The sequence below is a fragment of the Agelaius tricolor genome, unplaced genomic scaffold (assembly GCF_023055355.1).
Source record: "Agelaius tricolor isolate 1412-34295 unplaced genomic scaffold, bAgeTri1.0.p SCAF_111, whole genome shotgun sequence".
Lineage (NCBI taxonomy): Eukaryota > Metazoa > Chordata > Aves > Passeriformes > Icteridae > Agelaius > Agelaius tricolor.
In genome coordinates this window covers 167,374-181,211 of record NW_027269371.1, presented here as the reverse complement: position 1 = coordinate 181,211, position 13,838 = coordinate 167,374, and the positions used below count along the sequence as shown (strand labels likewise).

Below are 13,838 nucleotides of genomic sequence, written 5' to 3'. Positions count from 1 at the left end.
TCGAGGTGGCCCCCAGGTGCAGGTGATGGTCACTCTCAAGGTGGTCACAGGGTCCAGGTGGACAAGGTCAAGGTGGTCACAAGCTCCAGGGGGGTCACTGTCCACGTGGTCAGAAGGTCGTGGTGGTCACAAGGTCATGGTGGTCACAGGGTTCAGGTGGTCATGGTCAAGGTGGACAAGGTGTCAAGGTGGTCACAGGGTCCAGGTGGTCACAGGGCCCAGGTGGTCATGGTCAAGGTGGTCACTCTCAATGTGCTCAAGGTGGTCACGAAGTCAAGGTGGTCATGGTCGAGGTGGTCATGGTCGAGGTGGCCCCCAGGTGCAGGTGATGGTCACTCTCAAGGCGGTCACAGGGTCCAGGTGGACAAGGTCAAGGTGGTCACAAGGTCCAGGGGGGGTCACTGTCCAGGTGGTCACAGGGTCCAGGTGGTCACAGGGTTCAGGTGGTCATGGTCATGGTGGTCGTGGTCAAGGTGGTCGTGGTCATGGTGGTCACAGGGTCAAGGTGCTCATGGTCAAGGTGGTCACGGTCAAGGTGGTCACACGGTCAAGGTGGTCACAGGGTCCAGGTGCTCATGGTCACTCTCAAGGTGGTCACTCTCAATGTGCTCAAGGTGGTCATGAAGTCCAGGTGCTCCCAATGTCCAGGCGGTCACTGGTGGGGTCAGGTGGGACCAGGTGAGCTCAGATGGGACCAGGGGAGCTCAGGTGAGCTCAGGTAGGCCCAGGTGAGCTCAGGTGTGCCCAGGTGAGCTCAGGTGAGCCGGGGTGGGAGCAGATCTCCTCCAGGATGTCCCCACAGTGCGTGGGAGGAGTTCCGGGATGCCAGGGCCGGGCAGGGTCCCCGTCCCACCCCACCCCACCCCACCAGTCCCACCAGTCCCACCAGTCCCGCAGGGCCCATGTCCCAACCCTGGGACGCAGGAGCCACCCACGCTGGGGGCGGGGCCACCGGGACAGGGGGCGGGGCCTCTGGGTGGGCACAGGGGCAGGTGGGCTCAAGGCCCAGGTGGGCACAAGGTCCAGGTGGTCATGGGGCTCAGATGGTCACTCTCAGGTGGTCAAGGTGCTCATGGTCAAGGTGGTGACAGGGTCCAGGTGGCCTCAAGGTCCAGGTGGTCACAAGGTTCAGGTGGCCCAAAGGACCAGGTAATCATGGTCGAGGTGGTGGCAGGGTCCAGGTGGGCACAAGGTTCAGGTGATCATGATCAAGGTGGGCACAAGGTCCAGGTGGCCACAAGTTCAAGGTGATCTCAAGGTCCAGGTGGTCATGGGGTCAAGATGGTCATGGGGTCCAGGTGGTCACAGGTCCAGGTGATCATGGCCAAGGTGGCCACAGGTCCAGGTGATCCCAAGGTCCAGGTGCTCACAAGGTCCAGGTGGTCACGGGGCTCAGATGGTCACTCTTGGGTGGTCAAGGTGCTCGTGGTCAAGGTGGTCACAGGGTCCAGGTGGCCCAAAGGCCCAGGTGGGCACAAGGCCCAGGTGGTTTCAAGGTCCAGGTGGTCATGGGGCTCCGATGGTCACTCTCAAGGTGATCCCAAGGTCCAGGTGGTCACTCTCAGGGTGGTCACAGGGTCCAGGTGGTTCCAAGGTCCAGGTGGTCACAAGGTCCAGGTGATCATGATCAAGGTGGGCACAAGGTCCAGGTGCGCACAAGGCCCAGGTGGTTCCAAGGTCCAGGTGGTCATGGGGCTCCCATGGTCACTCTCAAGGTGATCCCAAGGTCCAGGTGGGCACTCTCAGGGTGGTCATGAAGTCCAGGTGGCCACAGGGTCCAGGTGGGCACAAGGTTCAGGTGGGCACAAGGTTCACGTGGTCACTCTCACAGTGGTCAAGGTGGTCATGGTCAAGGTGGCCCCAAGGTCCAGGTGGTCCCAGGGTCCAGGTGGTCACTCTCAAGGTGCTCATGGTCAAGGTGGTCACAGGGTCAAGGTGGTCACAAGGTTCAGGTGGCCTCAAGGTCCGGGTGGTTCCAAGGTTCAGGTGGCCTCAAGGTCCAGGTGATCATGGGGCTCAGGTGGGCACAGGTCCAGGTGGGCACAAGGTCCAGGTGGTCATGAAGTCCAGGTGGGCACAGGATCCAGGTGGTCACTCTCAAGGCGGTCCCAATGTCCAGGTGTTTGTGGTCAAGGCGGTCACAGGGTCAAGGTGGCCACAAAGTCCAGATGGTCATGGTTGAGGTGGTCACAGGTCCAGGTGGTCCCCAGGTCCAGGTGGTCACAGGGCTCAGGTGGCCCAAAGGACCAGGTGACCTTGGCCAAGGTGGTCACAGGTCCAGGTGGTCACTCTCAAGGTGGTCCCAATGTCCAGGTGTTTATGGTCAAGGCGGCCACAAAGTCCAGGTGGCCCCAGGGTCCAGGTGACCTTGGCCAAGGTGATCACAGGGTTCAGGTGGTCACAGGTCCAGGTGACCACAGGGTCCAGTGGTCATGGTCAAGATGGTCCCAAGGTCCAGGTGGCTCAAAGGACCAGGTGACCATGGCCAAGGTGGCCCTGTCCAGGTGGTCACAGGTCCAGGTGACCACAGGGTCCAGGTGATCATGGCCAAGGTGGTCACAGGGTCCAGGTGACCACAGGTTCAAGGTGATCCCAAGGTCCAGGTGGTCACAGGTCCAGGTGGTCACAGAGTCCAGGTGATCACAGGGTGCAGGTGACCATGGCCAAGGTGGCCACAAAGTCCAGGTGGTCACAGGTTCAAGGTGATCTCAAGGTCCAGGTGGTCATGGGGTCCAGGTGGCCACAGGGTCCAGGTGACCATGGCCAAGGTGATCACAGGGTCCAGGTGACCACAGGGTCCAGGTGATCATGGCCAAGGTGGTCACTGTCCAGGTGGTGGTCAGGGGTTCAAGATGGCCACAAAGTCCAGGTGGTCACAGGGTCCAGGTGACCATGGTTGAGGTGGCCACAGGGTCCAGGTGGTCATGGTCAAGATGGTCCCAAGGTCCAGGTGGCCCAAAGGACCAGGTGATCATGGTCAAGATGGTCACTGTCCAGGTGGTCACTCTCAAGGTGGTCACGATGTCCAGGTGTTTATGGTCAAGGCGGTCACAAAGATCAAGTTGTGGTCAAGGTGGCCACAAAGTCCAGGTGACCATGGCCAAGGTGGTCACTGTCCAGGTGGTCACAAGGTCCAGGTGGTGGTCAGGGGTTCGAGATGGCCACAAAGTCCAAGTGGTCACAAGATCCAGGTGACCATGGCCAAGATGGTCCCAAGGTCCAGGTGGCCCAAAGGACCAGGTGACCATGGCCAAGGTGGCCACAAGGTTCAGGTGACCACAGGGTCCAGGTAGCCACAGGGTCCAGGTGACCACAGGGTCCAGGTGACCATGGCCAAGGTGGCCACAAGGTCCAGGTGACCATGACCAAGATGGTCCCAAGGTCCAGGTGGCCCAAAGGACCAGGTGACCATGGCCAAGGTGGCCACAAGGTTCAGGTGACCACAAGGTCCAGGTGACCATGGCCAAGGTGGCCACAGGGTCCAGGTGACCACAGGTTCAAGGTGATCCCAAGGTCCAGGTGGCCACAAGGTCCAGGTGACCACAGGGTCAAGGTGATCGTGGTCAAGGTGATCACAGGGTCCAGGTGGTCCCAGCTCCAGGTGGTCCAGGAGCTCCTTCCCCAGGTAACTCCAGGTGGCCCCAGGTGACGCCAACCTCGTTCTTGGCCCATCTGGGTGTGCTTGGAATGTCCTGGGCAGGTGAGACCTGACCCCACCCAGCTCAGGGCCACACCCAGGTGAGACCCTGACCCCACCCAGGTGAGACCTGACCCCACCCAGCTCAGGGCCACACCCAGGTGAGACCCTGACCCCACCCAGGTGAGACCCTGACCCCACCCAGGTGACCTCCATGACCCCACCCAGGTGACCTCCATGACCCCACCCAGGTGACCTCCATGACCCCTCGATGACGTCACACCTTCCGTGCCCCCTGATTGGCCGCTCAGCCATCACATGACCACACCTGGCCCCACCCAAACCCCCCGGGAATGGAAATTTGGGGATTTTCTAAAATTCAAATTTTCCTCTTTTTTTTGGTTGATTTTCCCCCATTTCTCCCCTGATTTTCCTCCTTTTTTTTTGCCCCAAATTCCCTAAAATTCTCCATTTTTTGGTCAATTCCTCATTTCTCCCTTTCCTCCCATTTTTTGGTCAATTCCTCATTTTCTCCCTTTCCTCCCATTTTTTTCCTTTTTCCCTCATTTTTCCTGCCAATTTCCACTTTTTTCCTATTTTTTCCCCATTTTTTCCCTTTTTTTTTCCCTTTTCCCACCATTTTTTCTCCTTTTTTTGGGACAAAATTCCCAGGTGTTCTCCCGCTTTTTTTCCTATTTTTTTTCTCCCATTTCTCTCATTTTTCCCCATTTTCTTCCCATTTTCCCCATTTTTCACCATCTCCTCAATTTTTTCCCGTTTTCCCACAGTTTTTTCCCATTTTTTCGCCCCAGTTCTGAAGGAGGACAAGTCACCGATCATTTCCCCATTTTCCCCCCATTTTTCCCCCATTTTTTCCCATTTTTCCCCATTTTCCCCCATTTTTTTACCGTTTTTCCCCATTTTTTTCCCCATTTTTTTCCCATTTTTCCCATTTTCCCCGTTTTTTGCCCAATTCCCGAGGAGGATGAGTCACAGATCATTTCCCCATTTCCCCCCAATTTTTTCCCCTTTTTTTCCCAATTTTCTCATCATTTCCCCCCCATTTTCCCCCATTTTTTCACTTATTTTTCCTCTTTTTTCATTTTTTTTCACCATTTTTCCCATTTTCCCAATTTTTTGCCCCAGTTCCCAAGGAGGACATGTCATGGATCTTTTCCCCATTTCCCCCCATTTTTATCCCATTTTTCCCCATTTTCCCTCCATTTTTCCTCCATTTTTTCCCCATTTTTCCCCATTTTTTCCCCATTTTTCCCCATTTTTTCCACGTTTTTTCCCGTTTTTTCACATTTTTCCCATTTTCCCGTGTTTTCGCCCCAGTTCCCGAGGAGGACACATCATGGATCATTTCCCCCCTTTTTTCTCCATTTTTTCATCGTTTTTCCCCATATTTTCATTGGTTTTTCCCCATTTTTTCACCGTTTTTCCCCATTTTTTCCCCGTTTTTTCCCGTTTTTTCACATTTTTCCCGTTTCCCCGTGTTTTCGCCCCAGTTCCCGAGGAGGACGAGTCGCGGATCATCGGGGGCCGGCCCTGCTCCGTGGCCCAGCGCCCGTTCCAGGTGGCGCTGATCAAGCGGGGGCAGATCCTGTGCGGGGGCAGCCTCGTGGCCGCCCAATGGGTGCTGACGGCGGCGCACTGCAAGCAGCCAATCAGGTGAGGGCACACCTGCGACAGGTACAGACACACCTGGGCACACCTGGGTACAGGTACAGACACACCTGGGCACAGCTGGGCACACCTGGGGGCACCTGGGCACACCTGGGTACAGGTACGGGCACACCTGGGCACACCTGGGCACACCTGGGATACACCTGGGCACACCTGGGCACACCTGAGAGCCCAATGGGTGCTGACGGCCGCGCACTGCAAGCAGCCAATCAGGTGAGGGCACACCTGGGACAGGTCATGCACACCTGGGTGCAGGTACAGACACACCCGAGCACACCTGGGTGCCCAATGGGTGCTGACGGCGGCGCACTGCAAGCAGCCAATCAAGTGAGGGCACACCTGGGCACACCTGGGCACACCTGGGTACACCTGGGATACACCTGGGATACAGCTGGGGGCACCTGGGATGGGTTACACACACACCTGGGATACACCTGAGCACACCTGGGTGCCCAATGGGTGCTGACGGCGGCGCACTGCAAGCAGCCAATCAGGTGAGGGCACACCTGGGACAGGTAATGCACACCTGGGTGCAGGTACAGACACACCTGGGCACAGCTGGGCACACCTGGGTACAGGTACAGGCACACCTGGGTACAGGTACAGGCACACCTGGGGGCACCTGGGCACACCTGGGTAGAGGTACAGGCACACCTGGGATACACCTGAGCACACCTGGGTGCCCAATGGGTGCTGACGGCAGCACGCTGCAAGCAGCCAATCAGGTGAGGGCACACCTGGGCACACCTGGGCAGGGTTACACACATACCTGGGAGGCACATGGGGGCACCTGAGATGCATGTGAGACACACCTGGGCACACTGGGATACACCTGGGATACACCTGGGATACACCTGGGATACACCTGGGATACACCTGGCTGGGTGGTGACACCTGTCCCAGCTCACCTGTCCCAGCTCACCTGTCCCAGCTCACCTGTCCCCTCTCACCTGTTCTGTACTACCTGTCCCATCTCACCTGTGCTCACCTGTGTCACCTGTCCCATCCCACCTGTGTCACCTTTTCAGGGACCTGCAGGTGCTGATCGGCACCAACACGCTCCGGGCAGGTACGGGCCAGGTGCGCTCACCTGTGTCACCTGTCCTGTGTCACCTGTCCCATGGAGCTCCATCCCACCTGTCCTGTGCTCACCTGTCCCTGTCACCTGTCCCATTTCACCTGTCCCGTCTCACCTGTGTCACCTGTCCTGTGTCACCTGTGCTCACCTGTCCCATCTCACCTGTCCCCGCTCACCTGTGCTCACCTGTGTCACCTGTGTCACCTTTTCAGGGACCTGCAGGTGCTGATTGGCACCAACACGCTCCGGGCAGGTACGGGCCAGGTGCGCTCACCTGTGTCACCTGTCCTGTGTCACCTGTCCCATCTCACCTGTGTCACCTGTCCCCTCTCACCTGTCCCGTGTCACCTGTCCCATGGAGCTCCATCCCACCTGTCCTGTGCTCACCTGTCCCATCTCACCTGTCCCGTCTCATCTGTGTCACCTGTCCTGTCTCACCTGTCCTGTCTCACCTGTCCCCGCTCACCTGTGCTCACCTGTCTCACCTGTGTCACCTTTCAGGGACCTGCAGGTGCTGATCGGCACCAACACGCTCCGGGCAGGTACGGGCCAGGTGCGCTCACCTGTGTCACCTGTCCTGTGTCACCTGTGCTCACCTGTCCCATCTCACCTGTGCTCACCTGTGTCACCTGTCCCCTCTCACCTGTGTCACCTTTTCAGGGACCTGCAGGTACTGATCGGCACCAACACGCTCCGGGCAGGTACGGGCCAGGTGCGCTCACCTGTGTCACCTGTCCTGTGTCACCTGTCCCCTCTCACCTGTGTCACCTTTTCAGGGACCTGCAGGTGCTGATCGGCACCAACACGCTCCGGGCAGGTACGGGCCAGGTGCGCCGCGTCTCGCGCCTCCAGGTGCACCCCGGCTACAACCCCCGGCGCAACGACAACGACTTCATGCTGCTGCACCTGGACGCACCTGTGCGCTTCGGGCCCCGCGTCAAGAAAATCCGCCCCGCGCCCAGGTGCCCCCGGGCGGGGCAGAACTGCAGCGTCTCCGGGTGGGGCACCACCAAATCACCTGGAGGTACCTGGGCACAGGTGTGGGAGGGTCAGGGAGGGCTCAGGTGTGTCCCAGGTGTGTCCCAGGTGTGTCCCAGGTGTGTCCCAGGTGCCCCCGGGCGGGGCAGAACTGCAGCGTCTCCGGGTGGGGCATCACCAAATCACCTGGAGGTACCTGGGCACAGGTGTGGGAGGGTCAGGGAGGGATCAGGTGTGTCCCAGGTGGGGTCTCAGGTGAGGTCCCAAGTGAGGTCTCTGGAGCTCCTTATGGAGACCAGGTGGGGTCTCAGGTCTGTCCCAGGTGTGCCCCAGGTGTGCCCCAGGTGTGTCCCAGGTGTATCTCAGGTGAGGTCCCAGGTGGGTTCTCAGGTGAGGTCTCTGGAGCTCCTTATGGAGACCAGGTGGGGTCGCAGGTGTATCCCAGGTGTGTCCCAGGTGTGTCTCAGGTGTGTCCCAGGTGTGTCCCAGGTGTCCCCGGGCGGGGCAGAACTGCAGCGTCTCAGGGTGGGGCACCACCAAATCACCTGGAGGTACCTGGGCACACCTGGGCACACCTGGGCGGGTCCAGGGAGGTTTTGGGCTCCACCAAGGCTGGGAACGGCCCCAAAATGGGGCAAATCCTGGGGATTTTGGGTTCTGCTGACTGAAAAATGGGGTTTTTTGGGGTTTTTTGGGTTTTTTGGCCTCACCTGTGCCTCACCTGTGCAGGTGTTCTGGGGTCCCATCATCACCTTTGGGGCTGGGAATGGTCCCAAAATGAGGCAAATCCAGGGGATTTTGGGTTCCATTTACCAGAAACGGAGATTTGGGGGGGGATTTCTGGGTTTTGCCTCACCTGTGCTCACCTGGGCAGGTCCAGGAAGGTTTTGCGTCCCAGAATGGGGCAAATCCTGGGGATTTTGGGTTCTGCTGACCCAAAACCGGGGATTTTTGGGTTTTTTTTGGTTTTTCTCGCCTCACCTGTCATTCACCTGTCTCTCACCTGTCTCTCACCTGTGCAGCCAAGCTGCCGCGGGACCTGCAGTGCGCGCAGGTGCAGACCTTCGGGCCCGAGCAGTGCGCCCGCGCCTACGGCAGCGCCGTCACCCGCAACATGTTCTGCGCAGGTGTGCCCCAGGGCGGCGTCGACTCCTGCCAGGTGAGGGAACAGGTGTGCCAGGTGTGTGCCAGGTGTGTGTGCCAGGTGTGTGTGCCAGGTGTGTGCCAGGTGTGTCTGTACCTGTGCCAGGTGTGTGTGCCAGGTGTGTGTGCCAGGTGTGTGTGCCAGGTGTGCAACATGTTCTGCGCAGGTGTGCCCCAGGGCGGCGTCAACTCCTGCCAGGTGAGGGAACAGGTGTGCCCCAGGTGTGCCAGGTGTGTCTGTACCTGTGCCAGGTGTGTGTGCCAGGTGTGTCTGTACCTGTGCCAGGTGTGTGTGTACCTGTGCCAGGTGTGTGTGCCCCAGGTGTGTAACATGTTCTGCACAGGTGTGCCCCAGGGCGGCGTCGACTCCTGCCAGGTGAGGGAACAGGTGTGTGTGTGTACCTGTGCCAGGTGTGTGTGCCCAGGTATGCCCAGGTGTGTCTGTACCTGTGCCAGGTGTGCCCAGGTGTGTGTGCCCCAGGTGTGCCCCAGGTGTGTCTGTACCTGTGCCAGGTGTGTGTGTACCTGTGCCAGGTGTGCCCCAGGGCGGCGTTGACTCCTGCCAGGTGAGGGAACAGGTGTGCCCCAGGTGTGCCAGGTGTGTCTGTACCTGTGCCAGGTGTGTCTGTACGTGTCCCAGGTGTGTGTGCCAGGTGTGTAGCATGTTCTGCGCAGGTGTGCCCCAGGGCGGCGTCGACTCCTGCCAGGTGAGAGAACAGGTGTGCGTGTACCTGTGCCAGGTGTGTGTGCCCCAGGTGTGCCTGTACCTGTGCCAGGTGTGTCTGTACGTGTGCCAGGTGTGCCCCAGGGCGGCGTCGACTCCTGCCAGGTGAGTGGGACAGGTGTGCCCAGGTGTGTCTGTACCTGTGCCAGGTGTGTGTGCCAGGTGTGCCCCAGGTGTGTGTGCCCCAGGTGTGTGTGCCCCAGGTGTGCCCAGGTGTGCCTGTACCTGCCCCAGGTGTGTGTGCCAGGTGTGCCCCAGGGCGGCGTCGACTCCTGCCAGGTGAGGGAACAGGTGTGCCAGGTGTGCCCCAGGTGTGCCTGTACTTGTGCCAGGTGTGCCCCAGGTGTATCTCACCTGTCTCTCAGGTGTATCCCAGGTGTCTCTCACCTGTGTGTCTCACCTGTCCCAGTGTGTCTCAGGTGTCTCTCAGGTGTCTCTCAGGTGTATCCCAGGTGTATCCCAGGTGTATCCCAGGTGTATCTCTCTCACCTGTCCCTCTCACCTGTTGCAGGGTGACTCAGGGGGGCCGCTGGTGTATCTCAGGTGTATCCCAGGTGTCTCAGGTGTCTCTCACCTGTCCCTCTCACCTGTTGCAGGGTGACTCAGGTGTCTCTCAGGTGTATCCCAGGTGTATCCCAGGTGTATCCCAGGTGTATCTCTCTCACCTGTCTCTCTCACCTGTCCCTCTCACCTGTTGCAGGGTGACTCAGGTGTCTCTCAGGTGTATCCCAGGTGTATCCCAGGTGTCTCAGGTGTCTCTCACCTGTGTCTCTCACCTGTTGCAGGGTGACTCAGGTGTGTCTCAGGTGTATCCCAGGTGTATCCCAGGTGTATCTCTCTCACCTGTCCCTCTCACCTGTTGCAGGGTGACTCAGGTGTCTCCTAGGTGTATCCCAGGTGTCTCTCACCTGTCTCTTTCTCACCTGTCCCTCTCCCCTGTTTCAGGGTGACTCAGGTGGGCCGCTGGTGTATCCCAGGTGTATCCCAGGTGTATCCCAGGTGTATCCCAGGTGTCTCTCAGGTGTATCCCAGGTGTATCCCAGGTGTATCCCAGGTGTCTCTCACCTGTCTCTGTCTCTCCCCTGTTTCAGGGTGACTCAGGTGGGCCGCAGGTGTCTCCCAGGTGTATCCCAGGTGTCTCTCACCTGTCTCTCTCTCACCTGTCTCTCACCTGTCCCTCTCCCCTGTTTCAGGGTGACTCAGGTGTATCTCAGGTGTATCTCAGGTGTCTCTCAGGTGTATCTCAGGTGTATCCCAGGTGTATCCCAGGTGTATCCCAGGTGTATCTCAGGTGTATCCCAGGTGTATCTCAGGTGTATCTCAGGTGTATCTCAGGTGTATCTCAGGTGTATCTCAGGTGTATCCCAGGTGTATCTCAGGTGTATCTCAGGTGTATCTCAGGTGTATCTCAGGTGTATCCCAGGTGTATCTCAGGTGTATCTCAGGTGTATCTCAGGTGTATCCCAGGTGTATCTCAGGTGTATCTCAGGTGTATCTCAGGTGTATCCCAGGTGTATCCCAGGTGTCTCAGGTGTATCTCAGGTGTATCCCAGGTGTATCCCAGGTGTCTCTCACCTGTGTCTCACCTGTCTCCGTCTCTCCCCCGTTTCAGGGTGACTCAGGTGTCTCTCAGGTGTATCTCAGGTGTATCTCAGGTGTATCCCAGGTGTATCCCAGGTGTATCTCAGGTGTATCCCAGGTGTATCCCAGGTGTGTCTCACCTGTGTCTCACCTGTCCCTCTCCCCCGTTTCAGGGTGACTCAGGTGGGCCGCTGGTGTGCGGGGGGTACCTGCAGGGCGTGGTCTCCTGGGGCCTGGCCGTGTGCGGGCAGCGCGGGAACCCCGGCGTCTACAGCAACGTCTGCCGGGCCACGCCCTGGATCCGCCGCGTCATCGGCGCCGGCCAATGAGGGAGCAGCGCCCGCCGGCACCGACCAATGAGGGACCAATGGGGACCAGGAGTGACCAACAGTGACCAACAGTGACCAACAGTGACCAACACCGACCAATGAGGGACCGGCACCGACCAATGAGGGACCAACAATGACCAATGGGGACCAGCAGTGACCAACAGTGACCAATGAGGGACCGGCAGCGACCAATGAGGGACCGGCAGTGACCAACAGTGACCAACACCGACCAATGAGGGACCGGCACTGACCAGTACTGACCAATGAGGGACCAGCACCGACCAGCAGTGACCAATGAGGGACCGGCACTGACCAGGAGTGACCAATGAGGGACCGGCACTGACCAGCAGTGACCAATGAGGGACCAGCACTGACCAGGAGTGACCAACAGGGACCAGGAGTGACCAACAGTGACCAATGAGGGACCAGCACTGACCAGCAGTGACCAACGGGGACCAGGAGTGACCAACAGTGACCAATGAGTGACCAGCACTGACCAGGAGTGACCAGCACTGACCAATGAGGGACCACAAGTGACCAACAGTGACCAGAAGTTACCAATGAGTGACCACGAGTGACCAGCAGTGACCAACAGTGACCAGCAGTGACCAATGAGTGACCAGCATTGACCAACAGGGACCAATGAGGAACCAGCAGTGACCAATGGGGACCAGCACCGACCAATGAGGGACCGGCACTGACCAGCACCGACCAATGAGGGACCGGCAGTGACCAACAATGACCAATGAGTGACCAGGAGTGACCAACAGCGACCAACAGTGACCAATGAGTGACCAATGAGGGACCGGCACCGACCGGCACCGACCAATGAGTGACCAGCACTGACCAACAGCGACCAATGAGGGACCAGGAGTGACCAACAGTGACCAATGAGTGACCAATGAGTGACCAATGAGTGACCAATGAGTGACCAGCAACCAGCAACCAGTGACCAACAGTGACCAGCAGCGACCAATGAGGGACCGGCACCGACCAGCAGTGACCAATGGGGACCAGGAGTGACCAACAGTGACCAATGAGGGACCAGGAGTGACCAGCAGTGACCAATGAGTGACCAGCAGTGACCAGCAGTGACCAATGGGGATTTGGGGGGGAAATAAAGAAAAAATGGAAAAAACCCTGAGAGATGGAACTGGGATGAACTGGGAGGGACTGGGAGGGACTGGGAGGGACTGGGAGGGAACTGGGACAAACTGGGAGGGACTGGGAGGGACTGGGAGAAACTGGGAGGGAACTGGGAGGGACTGGGAGGGAACTGGGAGGGAATTTACGGTTACTGGTTTGTACTGGTTTGGAGTTTGGGGTTACTGGGATGAACTGGGAGGGACTGGGAGAGGACTGGGGGTTACTGGTTTATACTGGTTTGTTACTGGTTTGGAGTTTGGCGTTACTGGGAGGGAACTGGGAGGGAACTGGGAGGGAATTTACGGTCACTGGTTTGTACTGGTTTGGAGTTTGGGGTTACTGGGAGGGACTGGGACAAACTGGGAGGGACTGGGAGGGAACTGGGATGAACTGGGAGGGACTGAGAGGGAACTGGGATAAACTGGGAGGGAATGGGAGGGACTGGGAGGGACTGGGATAAACTGGGAGGGAATGGGAGGGACTGGGACAAACTGGGAGGGACTGGGAGGGGACTGGGAGGGACTGGGAGGGACTGGGAGGGACTGGTGTTACTGGTCTGTACTGGTCTGTACTGGTCTGTACTGGTCCATACCGGTCCATACTGGTCCATACCGGTCCATACCGGTCCATACTGGTCCATACCGGTCCATACTGGTCCATACTGGTCCATACTGGTCCATGGCGGAGCTGCTGCTGCTGACGCGGGTGGTGCCGGGCGCGGGGGGAGGGGCGGGGGCCTCGGCCCCTCCCCCACCCTCCCCGGGACCCCTCCCCCAGCCCAAGAAGGGGGCGGGGCTGTGGGGGGAGCCCCTGGCGCTGGGGGTGAGCCACTGGTTTATACTGGTTTATACTGGTTTGTACTGGGAGGGGGTGAAAAGGGGAGCTGGGGTTACTGGTTTGTACTGGTTTGTACTGGTTTATACTGGGAGGGACTGGGGGGGTACTGGTTTGTACTGGTTTATACTGGGAGGGACTGGTTTGGACTGGGAGGGGGGCTGGGGTTACTGGTTTGTACTGGTTTATACTGGTTTAGTGTTACTGGTTTGTACTGGTTTAGACTCGTTTGTACGTGTTCATACTGGTTCATACTGGTTTGGTGTTTGGCGTTACTGGTTTCTACTGGTTTGGTGTTACTGGTTTATACTGGTTTGGCGTTTGGTGTTACTGGTTTATACTGGTTCATACTGGCTTACACTGGTTCATACTGGTTTACACTAGTTTCTACTGGTTTCTACTGGTTCATACTGGTTTACACTGGTTTATACTGGTTTATACTGGTTTACACCGGTTTATACTGGTCTATACTGGTTCACACTGGTTTTACTGTTACTGGTTTATACTGGTTTACACTGGTCCATACTGGTTCACACTGGTTTTGCCGTTACTGGTTTCTACTGGGATGAACTGGGAGGCCCCGGCGGTGGGGGAGGGGCGGCTCTGGGGACATCGTGGGGACTTTGGAATGGGGGAGGGGCGGGAATGGGGGAGGGGGAGGGGCCGAATTTGGCTCCTTTGGGGGTGGGGGAGGGGCAA

The 13,838-nt window shown here is 58.3% G+C and overlaps 1 protein-coding gene across 1 annotated transcript; it reads left to right on the top strand.

The window, feature by feature from the left end:
• Positions 1–7,210: 7,210 nt before the first annotated feature.
• LOC139586302 (kallikrein-14-like) lies at positions 7,211–12,040 on the top strand. Its single transcript, XM_071419600.1, has 3 exons — positions 7,211–7,428; positions 8,405–8,541; positions 11,004–12,040. Exons 1-3 carry the CDS (start codon positions 7,299–7,301, stop codon positions 11,157–11,159), a joined length of 423 nt encoding a protein of 140 aa, XP_071275701.1. The 5' UTR covers positions 7,211–7,298; the 3' UTR covers positions 11,160–12,040.
• Positions 12,041–13,838: the final 1,798 nt, after the last annotated feature.

Excerpts from the sequence above, each read along its gene's own strand:
- LOC139586302 (XM_071419600.1), top strand. The coding sequence starts at position 7,299 with ATGCTGCTGCACCTGGACGCACCTGTGCGCTTCGGGCCCCGCGTCAAG. Across the intron at positions 7,429-8,404 it reads CACCACCAAATCACCTGGAG|CCAAGCTGCCGCGGGACCTG; the intron begins GTACCTGGGCAC and ends TCACCTGTGCAG. Across the intron at positions 8,542-11,003 it reads GCGGCGTCGACTCCTGCCAG|GGTGACTCAGGTGGGCCGCT; the intron begins GTGAGGGAACAG and ends CCCCCGTTTCAG.